Genomic DNA, 18,269 nt, shown 5'->3' with positions numbered 1-18,269 from the left:
GAGGTTTTTACTTTCACACTGTGCCAACTGGTCAGATATTCTGTGTGTGAGAGTAGATATAAAAAGTCAACACAACCCTGTTAAAATTACAAGTTATGCAAACTTCAACTGATAACCAAATCTAAATTGTTTTTTGAAGCCTTAGACTTTGGTTAGAAAGATTTGTGCTTTGTGTTGTGTTGTGTTGTGTTATTTTTCTCACCTTCAGCTGTGTCAGAATCAGAGATGGGGGACTCGAGTCATATGACTTGACTCGAGTCAGACTTAAGTCGCAAATTTGAGACCTGAGACTTGCTTGACAAATATTAAAAAAAGACTTGACTTGACTTTGACTTGACATTCATGACTTGAGACTTACTTGTGACTTGCACATGTATAACACTCCCACACCTGGTCTATAAGCATCGCTATAGATCTTTGTTTATAGATACATCATGATCAAGGTTTAAATAGTGTACAGTACTGCCTGTTCTGGGGAAACTAATTTATACTCTTTAATTTCATTGTGCAAGCAAAGCAAACTTTCTCTTCCTACTTTAATTGAGTTTATACCACGGAAGTTAGTTTTACGTATAGGATCAGAACAGGGTTTGTGAGCATGGATTTCACAGGGTTTGTTGCTTGTTTTATTTTGCTTGTTGACCTTTACAACCTCTCATAAATTTTCCAGGCAAAAAGGTCTGAAATACAGTTTGGTTTAAGTATTTTTCCGTAATCATAAAGTTGTTAACTAACTCTTAAACACTGCCACACTGTGCTGATTTAATTTCTCTTCAAAGTCTGTAGTCTGTTCTCAATTAAGTTCAAACTAATGGGGATCAAAACACTATTAAAAACTCAATCGCTTATCTTTAAATGTGTAATTGCAATGTGTGCTGCTAGCACTTGGGGGATTCCAGCCTCTTACTTTAGATGACTTGTCAAGGTGATCTCATTCATTTGCCTGTCTGATGTATAATAACCTCCGCCTCTTTTTTTTTTCCTTTAATGAAGTGTCAGTCGCATAAAGCCTCAGTTATCCTAACATATATGTAGACTTGTGCAGATGTAATGCTGCACTAGTACCACAACGTCCACCCGGATTCGTAACTGACTATCTCCATTACTGTAACTTTTAATTAGATTGATAAAGTAGAATAAGAAATGTCAAATACCATTTGAGATAAGAATTCCCCCTTCACTTGGCTTGATTATTATTCCCCTCACTAATCAGTTCCTTCCCAAAAACACCATACATTCCAGTACTGTGACTGTGTTTATCTCATACTAAATAATCTATAGCCATTCACTCTTTCTCAGCGGGTCATGGCTTTATGATTATGTATCTTCAAATAGCAAGAGCTTTTATCCACAGTAACTGAGGCGGAACATTTCCCTAGCATAACGAAAAGCACTTCAGGGTTTAAAGGGAAACTCCACCAGGTAATACATTAAATATGTTTCTTTTAAATTTCTTGTGATGTGTTTAGAGACTCTGGTACTAAGCTGTTACTGGAGCTGTCTTTTTATCATTCTTGTGAGACATCAGTAGACGTGAGACTCAATCACTTTGCAGGGTAACAATACTATTAATACAGTTAAAATGGTGTTTTAGATAGCAGAAAATATAAGTGATACGAGTCAGGTTTCAGTGTTAACTCTTGAAAACAATAGAGCAAGATGTTTCTTTTTCACTTATCAATTTTCTTCATATATTTAAAGCCATATTAATGAGGAATCCAGAGTAGGAGTAATGTAGAAAGCAAACATTGTACTCAAAGTACCAGTAAAGCAATGCGGTTATATGACAGGTACACTGCATTACTACAGAGACTTGACTCAGCTATTTAGTGATCTATGAGATGATGAACACAGTGGTATTAGTGGTATTAAGGTTAAAAGCAAAGCTTTGGAAGCAGGCCTGTGTGAGCAGCTTGTACAAAAGAGGAGCTGAGACAGAATAAAGCTCTGCCGCTTTGTTTGTCTCCTCAGAAATCTTTTTCTTTAGGTAGAGATAAACAAGGACTAAATGCCTTTGGTGATGCTGTTGGCATGTAGTTGAACCAAAGTAAAAATAGACCAGCTTGGTGATAAAATATGTTTTAAAATATCTTGCAAAGAGTCCTGAACACAACCTTCCTCTCCATGCAAATGTCCAAAATCTTCCAGAAGCGCTCAGCTAAACACTCAACAAACTGGAGAAAAAGTCGCAGAGAAAGCAAAGTTATTTTATTTCATAAATGTTTAAAAAGCAAACATGGACAGAGGAAAAGGTCTGTGTTGTATTAATTACTTGCTAAGATTTGTGTGTAGAAAAAAACTATTCAGAGTAAGTGTAAGTTTTGTAAGTCTGGCATTTGGTATGTACACATTATGTGAGTCCTGTGGTAAAGTATTATGCAATAGTGAGATTGCAAACTATACAGATGAGAGTGGACTAGTGTTGCCCTTTATTTATTATACACACGGAATATTTGTTTTCAGTCGGCTAAGGATAGCTTACCACTTCCATGACATTCTCCTTGAAACTGTTATAAAACATGATGATTGCCTAAACAAGAGTGATGTCGTGTAAAGCTACAGAGGTAAAAACACATTACTGATATATGTGAATGATGAAAAATATTACAATTGGTTCTTTATGGTCATTTGAATTATTGATTGCTTTGACATCTGGAGTTGGTGTTGATTTGTGATGTATGGAATGTTTCATCACTAGATGGCAGCAAAAAGCCAAACTAGCTAATAATAATAATAATAATAATAATAATAATAATAATAATAATAATAATAATAAAAGGTAACCCAAATTTAAATACTTTCCTGTTGGTTTTCTTATCTGGGTCTGACTGAAGTGACAAGACGTCTACACACATTCATCTTTGCATGAAAAAGAGCAGATATAAGTGCATTTTACTCTGAGTACCGTTTTTTTTTTTACAGTGGCATAGTTCATGTAATCATGTAAAAGCAAACCTCACACTTACTTTGTAATACAGTCAGAAAAATGGAAAACAAAGAAACAAACAAAAAAAAAGGAACACTAGACAAAGTACATTTTCATACAAAATGTCTAAACTCATATGTTATAAACAGTGAAATAAAGTATGAACATTTGAAACATGTTTTAAAAACTGCCTGATACCGAGTGCTTCAGTGTGTCATATGTTTCATTGTGAACACAAAGGCAATAACGGTGAATGTTTTGACCTTCTAAAGAACTCGTCCTGTTTACTCACACGCCTAGAAAAGCATAATAATAATAATAATAATAATAATAATAATAATAATAATAATAATAATAATAATAATAATAATGAACGTGTACTTATCCATCAGTTTTGTAAAATAATTAAATAATACAGAGGAGAAAAAAGTACAAACGTGAAATTTTATGAAATGTTTGTAACTTAAAATAGGACAGTAAGGAGGAATAAAGATTTAAAATTCAGTTAAATAAACTACTAAATACTGAATTATTCACATTATATACATGCCTTATACTAGGGGAAAATGTTACTAATGTGAATGCATTTATAAAAGTATGGACCACTTTAAATTACTCTGAGCAGATTTTCTGGACACAGAATAAGTCAGATATTCGGTGGAGGGAGAATCCCAGCCTACAGTGTCATATAATCAAAAGGCTTAAACAATGTCCAGAAATTAGGCTGTGCATTGTCTAATATACAAATGTTCATATATGGGATCCCATATTTTAACAATATTTTCCACCAATAATCACATCAGCAAAGTAATGTACAGCAATATTAACAAGGGGAAATCTGAAACTACATCATAAATTTATCAGTTCCCATATTGGGAATGAAATGATCTGTGGTCAAGCAGACAGACAGAAATTTTTAAAAAATAACAAAAAACAAACAACAGCAACAAGAAAAAAGCAGCTATGCTCGTTGTCTGATCCTGAGACTGTCTACACCAATGATATTTAACAATGAGTTTGTGCTTATATGTGTTACATTTGTTTTTCCACATTTAAAAATAAATTAAGGGCCAAATATGAAAAGAGCAAAGATATACAGACATATATAATAACACAATAAGCTATATGTTTGTTTCATTAGGCCTGGAACAATTATGAATTGTGCTTTCAATTGTTATCACTTCATTTTTCATTTATTTTGTCAATATTTTGTTATCCATATATTACATAAATGTCCATGTTCAGTCTTTAATCTTTATATAACATTCTTGTAATGGTGTACACTTCAGAGGACACTCACTTTCACAATGTAAAAAAAAAAACTAAAAAAAAAAAGAAAGAAAAAAGACAATAAATATTCACATTATGCAGCGCACATATTCTTGCCTTAAAGCGTAATTATTGGCAAAGCCAAGGTTTTCCGACTTGAGATGAACCACATTTCTTGCCGCTCCCTGGTAATATCTGCAAAAGGTATATAACAGGCACAGTGAGGGGGGTAACGAAAGCAGTATTCAATGGGAAAAATAAGTTTACAAAAGCACAACAACGAACACAGAACGTGTCTGTATATTTTGGCACTTGGCAACTCAAACAAACTGATTTCTATGAGAGGATGGCGAGTTGGAGGGAGGAATATGATGGTTTGAGCCTAAATGGACCTGGTTGTACAGTAACAAACTCAACGGCTTTTTGTTTTTGGTGATTAGACTGGCGTTATAAAATGGCAACGCTCTCTGGTGTCAATTTTGCCCACATTAGAGGCTAAGTAAGCTCCTTTAGGAGTTTGAGGAGGGAGACCCGGAGCCCCAGCAGGCTGCACCGAGTGACTTAGCGCCCTCCCCGGGCCGGCTAGCAGCGTTGCCATGACAGTTACGCAACAGAAAGGAAGAAACAGAGGTGCTAAATGAAGTACTCTTTCTTTTCCTCTGCATGTGCGTAGTTCCCCTCCGCATTGATGATGGCCGTGTCTGCGTCAGGGGCGTCCTCCGCTCCTTTGGCCTCATTGGTTAAGTATGTCCCTGTCCACACAGTCCCACATAGGTCACAGACACGTAAGGAACAGCAGTGGACAATGTTCAAGCATTTTAGCACACTCTCTAGGCCTCAGGAGAGGGCCATGGAGAGATGAGGCGATGCCTACCTTTATGCCTGGCCAGATAGCGGCCCAAGACGATGATGAAGCACAGCGTGATGAAGACCACCACAGCCACCACTCCTCCAATCAGTGCGTGATCAGGACCATGTTGAGTCAACGCATTTGGGTCTGGAGGACAAAAGAAAGAAGAGAGATGATCTCTGAAATAGTACATTATAATTTTTTTTAGCTTTTGAACTCGTTTGATTTAAGAGTTCATGACAGCATTTCTGTTTTGCATGTTAGGGCATGGTTTCTGACAGGTTAAAGCAGTGTTCATTCTGGTACACACTTTTCATTGCAAGTCTATTCAGGACACCACTGAGTGCTTTCCATCTGACTTCCATCCTAAGTACATCTGGAGAAACGATCTGAAAAATGTGTCAAACATTTTTTTTCTTCTCTATCCTATGAAAAAATAGGCTTTCTAGGAAGTCTTACTAAATTTACTGTGTTATCAATAGCAGTGCTGTTTCTTCATTAACTGTTTGACAGATTAAGGTTGTGAGTATGATTGGCTGATTTTTTAAGTTACTGGCCTACTTTGACATTTTTATGAAGCAACTTTCATGGGTATTTGTAGAAGTTTACAATTACAGTTAACTGAAAGAAGTGCAGTTTTTGATAATGGGTGTTAATTTACAGTGCTTATAGAGTTTTTCCCTTTAGTACAATGTCAATTCATTCAATGCTAGTTAAATACAGACTTCTAACTACTGCTATTAATGCTGTAGATTATAGAGAAGAACACGGGGAACCGGGAGCCCTAGTTATTATTAATCGTTGGTCATTGATTGTGCTTGTATCCGCTTTTCTTTTTTAAACTTTTTTAACTTCACTTCCTCTGAATCACAGTATCTTTGACACAATATGGCATCATTATGCAACATATCAACAAACCCAGAATGACTTGGTTAGGCTGAACCATGTAGTTTTGTTACACCACTCAGCAGCGCTAGCCACTAGGCTTTTTGTAGAAGTGCACGATTTAGATCATTCATCTAACACACACACACAAAAAGCAAAATGTATTTTTACCGGGTTGAACTTAAATGCACCAAAATTTTAAAAAGGCAAATCGCTCAAAAATGAAATGACTCAAATATTTATCTTGAAAGTTTTCTCTTTACTTTCTGTTTCAGAAATAACTCACAAATCAGAAATGCATGACACTGCTGTGTTATCTGGCACAGCTCTCTATATACACACGCTGAGTGAAACACTCGGACGGCTTATACAGAGGCGCGGCCAGGTGCAGCACGTACAGGCTGATCACCTGCGCGCCGTGTGTTGCATAGCAACCAGTGTCGAGGGGGGGTCTGTAATAAAACCATCGTGCAGGTGGTCACGGATTTGTCTGAGTGGGCGTGTACGGTGTCTGAGTGGGAGCTTATGTATATATATATATATATATATATATATATATATATATATAATTATTATTTTTTATTTTTTTTTTTTTTTTAAGAAGGGCCTTTGATTTATATGTATATATAGCTTTATTTACATAATGGGATGTTTAAGCAGGGTCAAATCCTAGAAAATCAGAGAGCCAGAAAAAAATCCCAGGTCATGCTGTTAACGTTGAGCATTCTCATGTTGCCTATCAGTGCTAATAGATGGTCCACCTTTTTTTTTTTAAGTAGAAAGCATATTAAAAATGGCCTCTGCAAATAAAAAAATAGACTTCTGCTATAACATTTCCTCTGGTCTGACTCAGCCCTTAAAGAAATATGACCAACTTTAAAAATGTCTGAGCTGAGGGTTAATTTGTCTCTCGGGTTTAACTTTGAGCGAGCGGATGTTGGTGAATTCCGTCATCTTTGGAGCTGTGTTGATTAATTGTCACCTGGAATAATGACTTTCCTTCCCTGCAGCGACCACTGCAGCAGAGATAGCCCTCTAGTGCCTCTTGTGCACTCGCTGCCTGTCGTGTTCGCCATGACCTCTACCTTCTAAGGACGCTATGAAACGTCTGCTGGTCATTTGGTTCAGGATGTTGTAGGTGTTTGGCACCTTTGGCCCTGTCCACAGCCCGAGCGTACTGTTTCAGTGCTTATGTGAGCGTGTAAACTTTAACTATGTGTCTTTACTGCGGTGCTCGCGCGCTCTCATTAGTTCATAGTGATGAATGTGTCCTGCTGCTGCTGCACTTGGCAAAGTGACCCTGAGAGATGAGAGGAAAAATGGCTTCTGCAGTGCCATATTTAACACCCATATAAACCCATTTACTCTAATTAACATTTAGACTTAGATTTGAAGATTACATGGTGGACTGGACATTGTTTAAGTAAGTGCTGATGATTTTGGGATGTTTTAGTTTTTAGTAAAGATTTTACAAATACAACTTTTAAATATTTTGTTGTATATATTGATTTAAACAAATATACTCAATCTACATATTCACCTGATTATATATTATTTACACATATACATTATATATTATTATATGTAATTATAATAGGATTTCTTCTACACTTTATCCTAGTTAAGTCATTTTTCCATTGTCCCTCCCACCAATTAGATCTGATGACAGCTAGCAACTGGGAAAAGTGAACTCTAGCATGAACTTCTAGAAGCCAGTGACAGCATATATCTAAACTGCTGAACTGCTTAGAAAAGTTCTAACAATTGATTGTTGTTTTAAAATATATTGTTGAGTATGTTCATCATTTGGCAGACCAAGGTAATGATTTGACGTGAATATAAGCCTAATCCTAGGTTATTAATAATGCTTTTTAGTTAGGTATATTACTTCAGGCTTCATTTCTTATCATGCTTACATATATATCGTCTTACTGTTAATTCAATTAGCACTGTTTATTGCTGTTACACCAAAACATCTTGTGACCTGTAACACTGCATGTTGATATAAATACACAAGTTATGCACAAGAACAAACTCAAAAGCTTTATGTGCTAAAATATGCACACTGTGCTCCTTCTCTTTGTTCATTTCCTTAGGTGTAAATAGAAGTGGAGCACTTGAGTAAAATCCAAATCAAATAAACGATCTGCTCTTTATACCTTCACATGCATCTACCCTGGACATGCTGTTTTATCTACAGTATATGTGTAATTGCACTGTGTTTATTGCCATATCTACATTATAAGCTGACCATCTGCTGTCATAAAGACAGTGTTCAACTATTTTTAATGTCAAGTTGACATTATAACCAAGGCAAGTGATGGATTTGTACATACACAAGATTGTATTATGATTAGGGCCAACTGGTACACACAGTCATAGTTGGGCTAAGTGCTCACAACTTTAAAATGTGGCTCAATTTTTGTCATCTACGTGGCTTAATCTGGATCATTGTTTACTTTTAAGGAACCAAAAACAACAGCAACAATAATACAGTGAAGTTGAGCCTGATTTCTTTCTAGCTCAGAATGTAGATTAATGCATGGTACCTCTGACCAGTTCAGTCAAGTGATGCATGATAATATGTCCCATGGATTTGATGGGCTAATTTACTTAGACCTACTTCTTATACACAGTGAAGTTACACACTGAAATATATTAGCAGCAGTATTATAAAGAATCTAGGTGGCTAATTGATTTTTATAAAGCTTTTGAAAGCAAAAACTGTAAAGCTTAAGATTAAGGGAAAACAAAACCCATAGGTTTTAAGTGGTTTGAATGAAAGGCTCAAAATGGTTTCATAATATTTAACACAGAGTTACTAATAAACAGTAAGACAATTTAGCCCATTGATTCAGTATCATCACCAGACAACACTGGTTCTGACAATTTCTCAGTTAAATGTTCGTGTCAACAGACTAGATCAGTGTTCTTCTGGTACATAAAGAAGCATCATATAATAGTAATGTGATGTCAAACAAAACATCAAAACCAAACACACTTATTTGAATTCATTTGAAAGTATGCTTGCTTTTATAGTAACATTCATACATTTTTATCATGATATAGTAATAAAAGAAATTGCCATAAAACAAAATTTATATTAGTAAATGTAGGCATCAACTTCACATCAAAACTGACAGATCTGAAGCCTGTTGGATAAAGCCTTTATGAATATTTATGTAGATTTCTGTTAGTGTTTACAAATGGCTTATGAGGATTAATGTAGTTCTGTGAATACTGGCATTATGGGAAGTGAAATCTGACTTTCCCTTATCAACATGAACTCATATAGTACAATATTAATAAAGTTTATAAAATGATTTCATCTTAAATTTATGCAAATGAATATATTTTTTATTTGAATTAAAACAAATTATAATCGTATAAGATATTGCCAAGTAATATACTAAAGGGAAATGTAAGCAGCTTAATATTTTGTTTCCATTCAATAATTTCAGTCAGGAAAAAAAGATCTCAAACACTCATGTATAACATAATAGTCTCTGGGAAATAAGGTGTGGGTGTGATTAGATCCTAAAAGCAAATTAGAATTTCTAATTATTTAAATAATTTCTCTTCACAGACTAACAATCTCTACAAGTAAGTTCCAATAAGATAATTAGACCAGAATATACCAGAGTTCTTGCCATAATGTAAGACATAACACATACACAAACATGGTAGAAATAAATGACTACAGGGAAACATCAATGGACCAGAACAAAATACACGTAATGCTGCATATAGCAGAACAGAATCACTTTTTCAAGGACAGTGCCATGCACACGCTGATGATATGAAAACATGCTGTGACTCCTACATCATTTTTCTTTGTGTTTCACCAACATCATTTTATAGAGCTTGTTAGCTCAGTGGCTCCATTTCAAGTCCTAGTTCTGAGCTTATTCCATACTATATGAAATGTAACAAGACAACATGAAACTGTTCCTGCTGGGGAAGTCTATGGAAGCAGTTACTAGATACAAATATTTGTTTTATGTATACAAAACATTTAAATTTCTTATTGAAACAATCAAGTCATGATTTTTGGACATCCTTTCATAGCTTAAGCAAGTGTTAATCTAGTACAATGGACTGATTTGCTGGTGGCAGAAGCTTCTGAGTTTTGAGGGCCTCTCGTGGGAGTGATTGGAATGGAGCACCATGGCCTTTCTTTACGTCACCCCAAGTGCTCCCATGCAAGGCAATGACCCCAAGCTCATGCTATGAAGAAGGTTGAGTTGCCACGTCTCGCAATGACCATACACTGAACGAGGCGATAGTTACCTGAAGTACCTGGTAAGTTTTTGGCTGTTGCCATGGATGCAGACAGAGAAGGGCAACAAGGGAAGACGTGGGTGAGGAGATCAGGAAATCAACAGTGGTGACACACACACACACATTAACACACATAAACTTAAGAATACTAATGAAGACAGTAAATATTAGCATGCTTTCAGAGAATTAGAGAGCACGTAGCAGGCTGGGACAGTAAAGAAACTACAAGCATGTTGAAGAACCCTATACAACACATTGTTATTGTAATGCTTACCTACATTGTTGGTGACAGTTTATAGCTATATTATGTACATGTATGCTACTAGATTTGTGGTGAGTCCTGTGAACAGCTTTTCCCATGTGAGCTGTGGCTCTCTTTAGCTCCTACCCAAGTTACCCATGGCCTCTAGGTTGCTTCTCTGATTAATGTCCTCTTTACCCAGTCACTGACTTTTGGTGGATGGCCTCCTCTAGGCAGAGCCACTGTTGGGCCTTTAAATTTTTAATAAATGCAGGATAGTCAACGTTAATGTCAGTTTTAATTACCAAGCCGTGACTGACACCTTTCCAGAATTTTCTCCATGACTTGTTTGACAGTTCCCCAGTCTTCATGATGATGCTTGTTTCGTTTTTTTTCTAACAAACACATGGTCCTTCTTGTGTGCTGCTGGACTCCAAGCATTGCTAGACTTTAATTATTAATTAACTAATTATGTGACTTTGGATGCCAAGTGGTTTCACAAGAATGAATATTGGAGTTTCACAGCAAAAAGGATAAAATAATAAAACATTCATTATTTATTACTTCAGTGTGATCCCAGTGAAGTCCATTTCTTGTGCAAAGGTATATATTCTTTGAGAATATAAGATGAACTAGATGAACTACAGAACCAGAAGGACTGATTGTTTTTATCTCTTTTATCTTTTATCTTTTACATCTAAGACAGACTGACACCTGGAAGTTTAGCTTTTATCTCGGTATAGTGTCACTAAAAACCTTTTAAACCAATTTATATGCTTAAAGAAAAAGAAAGTGTGATGTTAAAAGGTGGAGGTGAAGAAAGGTGGCAGCAACCATAGAGACAATGTGAGAAAAGAAAGTGTTAGAGAGAGAGAGAGAGAGAGAGAGAGAGAGAGAGAGAGAGAGAGAGAGAGAGAGAGAGAGAGAGAGAGAGAGAGAAGGGCGGGAGCAGCTTATTTGATTCAAAGACACTATACTGATCCAGACCCATTTGCTCTGCAGACTGTGTGTCTTCCCAGCAGTATTAGTCTGAACCTCTGAGCTTGGCTTTACACCATCTTGCACACACTCCCAAAAGTATAAGTTTACTGAAACAGTAATATTCGTTGCCTCTTTCCCGGTGAGGGATGTCTAAAATGCGCAGCTCCTCCATTTTTAATGAGGATGGATTTAAGCAAGTTTCCCTGGCTTAAGTTTCAAATAAGGTACATTCAGTTCATTGTCTGTTGTGTGTAGTGTTCTTCTGGGATTTTCCCTTCATTCAGGTTACCTTCACTTAGTTCCTTAAATATCTGGATCTTGTAAAAAAAAAAAAAAAAAAAAAAAAACAAACAAACATAGTTTCATGCTCTTTAGCTATATTTTTTGTGTGTGTCTAAACACCATAGAGATGTAACAATTTTTTTGATGGAAAAGGCTTTGTGTGAAAACAATTTTCTAAACGTTTGCATGCCTCTCAGTGCAAATATACATAATTCCTTTTAGGCTATCTCTACAGTCTAATTAAAAGATGTCTCTAGTGCAACTGAGTGAGGACATCAATTAATAAATATTTCACTGCTGAAGGCAATTGATGCACTTCTTTTTTAACCTCCCAAGAGATATTAAATGCTGATGCTGACTTGGAAAAAAAAGTTCAAGAATAGTTTTATACACATATAGCAGCACAGTTTGATACATCTAATTTGAGGAAAATGAGCCTACTGTTCCTGCTGAGACTGTTATATGATAATGAACTATATTACAGATATATAACCGATCCTTTCTGTCACAAGTTTTGTTCCTTATTATCCCCAATATATACATATACAGCAATAGGCTTCAATAATCTATGTGATAAACATGGAAATGAAGGGGATACAGAGGAGCAGAGATTCATCTTTGTAAACAAAAAGAGTTGAGTTAGTCTTATGGTAAAGTAAATAATTTCTAATACAATCTTAAAATCGATTTAAAATCAATCGTACAATCTATTGCATTATTCAGGGTGATAAATCACACCAATAAGCAACCCCAGGCAGCTAAAGGAACACTCCAAACCCCTCTGCTTGTAAACTTTCATGATTATCGAATTCCCTTTTCTCTGCTTTAGTCACAGTAATTCCCGGGGATTCTGTTGTGCAGCCAGAATAAATTGTCACTACTGAGATTGCTAGAAAAATCAGACATAATTCATACAGAGGTTCTACTGTACATCACGTGAGGAGATTACTGTATCTTTGAAACCTCCACTCATCTAGATCTACTAGATTTTGAAGCATGTGCAAGCCATTGATTTCTTCCACTCCAGCTTTGGCAAACCATATTACAGCATCCAAAGAAGCCCAACTTTGTCCAGAGTTGTTCAGGCAGCCCACAAACATATAGTGTATCTAGCTTTCTGTGTAACAATGTGTATTACACTTGTTAATCTGTAATTGTATTGCTAGGTACATTTATTAATCTGTATGATCTACATGGCTGTGTAAATTTTTTTTTATTAATTTGGACAATATATAATTAGTTCCCTGTATGGCTGTGTAATTACTATACACTAAATGTGATTATCTGAAAAGTTGAGTGAAATCTGAATGGCCAGCGGTAATGGCTATTAAATGTTTTGTTTTTTTTTTAATGATTTTTTTTTTAATGAACAAGAAAACCATTTTGTTCACTCTAGCTAGTACAGCTTTGTGCTCTGCTTTTATAATATTACAAACAGACACAGTTTTGTCATTTAGCTGTACATTATAATGTGACACAACACAAACTCACCAACAAGGAACCCTGAGAAACTAAGTCTAATCACCCAGTTTAACACTTTATGACATAAACCAATAGAGCGATGTTGAGACCTCCACATGTAAACTGATCTCTTTTCACAATGGGCCTCATTTATCAGTTCATCAAATCATTTAGTAAAGTAGTAAAATGTTTTTATGGGCTAAACTAAAGAAAATGTTCCCACCAGCTTTACAAAAGTTTACTGCTAAACCTTCTTCATAAACAAGTACATCTGTTAATAAATTCCAAACAAATATTAATACATGGAATATTAATAGCACATCTAATTTACTTTTAATGACATAAAAAAATCCAGAAAAATGATCGTGCAGTAATGCAGCTCAGCCGCTGCCCCACAGCAGCTACCACCTCCTTCTTTAATAGTTTGTCACTGACTTCTTTATGCATTTGTCTATAAATTGCTGTTTAATTTTATTACCCTTTCGTGTGCAACAAACATAAATAAATAAGTTAAACTTGCCAATTATACGGCTCAATGCCTAGAAGCTAAGTTCTACAGTTTAGTCAGTTTCTTTCTAAGTAAACTTACACAAAGGAGTTTAAAAATATGACCCGGTGTTGCCAATATCTCAGTTTACCCCCGAGTGTTGAACATCAGACTGCAACATTCATGTTAATGTGATTGGAAAATTCATGTTTCTGTGATATAGTACAGCTGCTTATTTGTGATGAATGAAAACTATACTCATCAGGCTTTTTAATCCTGGGAGGATGGATGAAAAACAAAGAGATGGCAATCAATAGCAAGTATCTAATTTCCAAGACTTAGCATATGGGTCATTTGGGAGTAGGTAAAGGAAAGACAATCCTATCCAGATAACACATCTTACCATATTGCATATGTTGAGTGTTCAAGGTCCAATTTCTGTGCTTCTCATTACAAAAGGTTATTGGTATTTTACATTGTCCTGGGAGCAGTTTCCACATGGAAGCCCTGTCATAAATATCAGCTTTAGGAAGCTAATGGTGCACAGTTTGGGTTTAGATTGAGTCAGGCTTCAAATGAATGCTGGCATCTAATTTTCAAGCCATCATGTGCTTGTCCCTCCTTACAATGATAGTCCTTTCCTTTAAAATATTCACACAGGTGAATGCAAAATCTTTCAGACGAACTGTTTATAAAAATGTTTCTTAAAATGCAGAACTGGAATTTTTTTGACTCTTTACTGTTTTATCAAATCAATATAGCAGTTAACGCTTAAAAGATAATAAGAAACAGAATTTAAATATTTTAAATTTAATCAAGATTTTAGTAATTGCAAAAAATGTCCACATGATGTTGCTATGATTTTGTCATATCATATAATTTCCATCAGTTTACATGTCTAGATTGTGAAGTTCACGATTGGTAGGCACATAAAAATGCTGAAATGCTAAATGGAGATGAATAGTGCCTGGGTGACTTCAGATGACATTTATTGCCTCTTAGCAGTCATGCCATTAGCAAATTATCTTCATCCAAAGGCGACTGTGTGTGTGTGTGTGTGTGTGTGTGTGTGTGTGTGTGTGTGTGTGTGTGTGTGTGTGTGTGTGTGTGTGTGTGTGAGAGAGAGAGAGAGAGAGAGAGAGAGAGAGAGAGAGAGAGAGAGAGAGAGAGAGAGAGAGAGAGAGAGATGATAAATGTCTCATTGGCACACAGAAAGACATTCAGATGAATTAGAAGCAAAAGTAATGTTTAATGTGAGTGAGGGTCTCTCTCTCTCTCTCTCTCTCTCTCTCTCTCTCTCTCTCTCTCTCTCTCTCTCTCTCTCTCTCTCTCTCTCTCTCTCTGTTTCTGCCTGTTGAGCAGACGATAAATGCAGCTGGATGTGCTGGCTGGTGGAGGTTTGATGAAGTCAAGGGTGAATCGTTTTAACTTTTACAGATCACTGAGATGTGAGTACACTGTGCTGCTCTCCATTAGTGAAAATAACCTTTGGCTATGACCTTTGCTGGGTTTAGCTTTTTTTGTCTGGTCCCTTCACTTAGCTATATTATTCTACACACTTTACTTCTAGCAAGGTTCATTTATTGCCAAAATGGAAATATTTATTGTGTACAAAATGAAGATCCTCATCAATATGATCGAATAATAAAATTCATCATTTAGAAGCAATATGCAAGGAGGATTTAAAAAAAAATTTAATTGAAACCTTTCATCATTTGTGACACTTTTACAATTTCACTTAATATATCTGTCTTTTAAATGCCTGAGGTTTTAGTTAAATTCGTTGAATTGATTTATTGGTCACATTACAAGAGATGGTACAAATGTACCCTAAATAATAAGAGAGAGAATTTTTAGAGAGAGTATAAAACAGATATTGCTTGCAATTCAGCCTGAAATGTTCCATCTTTTAAAAAAAAAAAAATACTGGGAGAAAATCGCACCTCACAGAGAATGGTCTATGTCACGAATAATTACCTCACAGAGAATAATGACCTTTGACTAAGATATGAAATGGAAAATGCAGTAAATATATTAAATCCTCAGCACAGACAAATCGCGAATAATTCCTCCACCTTTGCATGACTGCCTATATTGCACTGGCATACTGTATATGATTGACCCAGTCGCTGGTCTGTGGCTGCTGATTTGAAATCTTTGTCCATGGATAATATTCTTTACCTACGTCCGATTTTTATCTTGACAAATGTTTGTGTGTGTTAGTAGCCTTAATTAAACGTTATATCTCACACAGCACCGTCTGCAGCTGAGGATCAACTGATATCTCAGCCTCACCATTAAATACTGCCTCCGACAGCACTTTTCCCTTTTTCCATATAACAACACTAAACTGGGTCAAAATGAGTTATGAGTTATGTGTGTATTAAGGGGTGTGTGTGTTTGTGTGTGTGCGTATATATCTTTTTTGTGTGCTGTGATCGATTGAAAGACTATAAGTAAGACAGAACCAAAGTAAACAGCAGAATACAGAAATGACAATTGAATAAGAAAAAGTATGAAAACACAAAGATGCAAAATGGAACCAAATTTTTGTCAATACTGTATGTAACTGTTAGCATTTTTTAATAAGAACTCACCATACACAAACAGAACATATTCATCACTGTTGGTCCCAAGATGGTTCCTTGCCTCACACCGGTATGTGCCATTGTCTGTTTTATTGAGGCTTGTGATGATTAGTTCTCTGCCTTCCACTATCATTCGCTCGACATCAGGAAGCACCCCGCCATCTTTTGTCCATAACACTCGGTCAGGTCTACAACAATGAGTATTAGCACATTTAGCACACACTCTTTCATCATAAGAAATGAAATGTATTACTCTATACTGTATATTAATAATATTCTTTACTCTGTTGTGGTAAATTCTTTCATGCATCTCAAGTCGTTCATATCTTATATATTTTAGCAAAAATATTATATTTATATTATATATATAGGGGAGCATGAGAGGATATACCAATTGTGTAGCAGGAGTGCAACGCATAAAGCCAGTAACATGGGAACAGATGTCATCTCAGTGTCTCTGGGTGTGGCATGTTTGTTGGTGGCAGATGGTTAAAGAATGAAAATGCATCATTTGGTATTTTTACAGTCTTCAACAGTCTAGTTTTATTGAATCTGTGCCCACTGTTGCCTCTGAATGCTGGCTTGGTTAGATGAAAGTTCTGGAACCGAATGTCATATTCAGCTGTTGTAACTCATTCACCTCTAAATCCGACGTGTTGTACATTCTAAAGAGTGGTGATTTGAGCTACTGAAGCCTTCCTACCAGCTCAAATAAGTCTGAACAAATAATTATGGCCACTTCTCATCAACATCCCCCATTAACAAGTTGTTTTCATGTGCAGACCTGCAGCTCACTGATTTTTTTTCTCTCGCACCATTCTGTGCAAATCACAGGACATAAGCAGTTTCTGAAACAGCTAAACTATGGTCACTGTGATCACATTCTCCCCCTATTTTGATGTTTGGTGTGAATAATCTAATCTATATTTATATCAGTTGACTGATTAGATATTTGCAAGAATGAGCCAGATGGTACTGCTAAATTCTATATAACAATGTCTTAAAAAAAAAATTTAAAAAATAAAATCTGTGCATTTCATTTAACAGTCATTAACATTGTTAGTTGTTTCATTCACGTTTGTTCCAAATTTTACATTAGAAATATCATTAGCTGTACTAAGTCCTGCCTTATGAAAAGCAGTGCATTACTGAAGCAACCTGAGTGCTTGGTATAATAAAAGCTTGCTTGTTTAAGACCTGCATAGGTTTGATATTTAAAGCTCCAGTAAAAATTACTGTCTCGCCCTTTTATTATTTTTTTGAGTGAGAATCTTTTAAAGGTCAGGCCTGTGGCTTGGAAAGGTCACAGAATTCACCATGCTTATACAATATCTCTGTAATTATTTAAGATTTAGCAACTAACTATAGGTCTCCTAAATATCAAGGTTTTATGATTTATTATAACATTTTTCATGTGGTGGAGAAAAGCTCCTTGTCATTTTCTGGAATTATTTGTACTCTTTAAACTGAAAACAGAAAAAAAACAGCCAACAAATGAACAGCCTTTCACTAGTGATTGACTTACAAGGGGTTGCCTTTAGATGTACACTCCAGTTTGAAGTACTGTCCTTCCTGTGGCACGATTAAAGATGGAACAATCTCTACCTGAGGTGCATCTGTGATGGAGAAAAACAGTTCAATTGGCAAGTAAGAATCGGGGCAGTTGGCAAACGTGGACCTTAAATATTTTATTCATACCTTCAATTAATCATGGAATAATGTTTATTAGATAAAATATGAAACACCTGCAGTACAAATACATGTTAAATTAGATGGAAGATAGTGTTAAGACAATAAATTATGTCTTACATTATTTGATGGTTGTGAATTATTTTTCCAATAAAGTGTATATATTGTAAAGGATATACTTCAGATTTGAGAAACAAATGGCCCATCAGATACCTAAATCTGTCACCTACACAGCTAGTCTTAGTTTTCACATCCAAACCACCCCAATTCCATGTATAATCAAAGAACAATAGTCGAAAGAAAAAGTCTAAAGGTTTTGATCCTGTTGC

General features: G+C 35.7%; 1 protein-coding gene across 8 annotated transcripts in view; it reads right to left on the bottom strand.

Annotated features, from left to right (window-relative positions):
* Nucleotides 1-2,193: 2,193 nt before the first annotated feature.
* cadm2b (cell adhesion molecule 2b) overlaps nt 2,194-18,269 on the bottom strand; it is a 162,013-nt gene continuing 145,937 nt past the window's right edge. For 3 of the 8 annotated variants that reach the window (XM_047820832.1, XM_027147669.2, XM_047820833.1), the window contains 6 exons: nt 17,777-17,867; nt 16,261-16,439; nt 10,221-10,244; nt 5,070-5,192; nt 4,842-4,947; nt 2,194-4,390 (listed from right to left, as the gene is read on the bottom strand). In XM_047820832.1, the coding sequence (XP_047676788.1) occupies nt 4,285-4,390; nt 4,842-4,947; nt 5,070-5,192; nt 10,221-10,244; nt 16,261-16,439; nt 17,777-17,867 (629 nt within the window). In that variant the 3' untranslated portion in view covers nt 2,194-4,284. Of the gene's footprint in view, nt 4,948-5,069; nt 5,193-10,220; nt 10,245-16,260; nt 16,440-17,776; nt 17,868-18,269 lie in introns of all 8 variants that reach the window. The other 5 variants (XM_027147675.2, XM_027147673.2, XM_027147672.2 and 2 more) reach the window with 5 other exon arrangements.

Source organism: Tachysurus fulvidraco, chromosome 11, assembly GCF_022655615.1.
Source record: "Tachysurus fulvidraco isolate hzauxx_2018 chromosome 11, HZAU_PFXX_2.0, whole genome shotgun sequence".
NCBI lineage: Eukaryota > Metazoa > Chordata > Actinopteri > Siluriformes > Bagridae > Tachysurus > Tachysurus fulvidraco.
The sequence above is the reverse complement of the archived record's forward strand: the minus strand, read 5'-3'. Positions and strand labels throughout refer to the sequence as shown.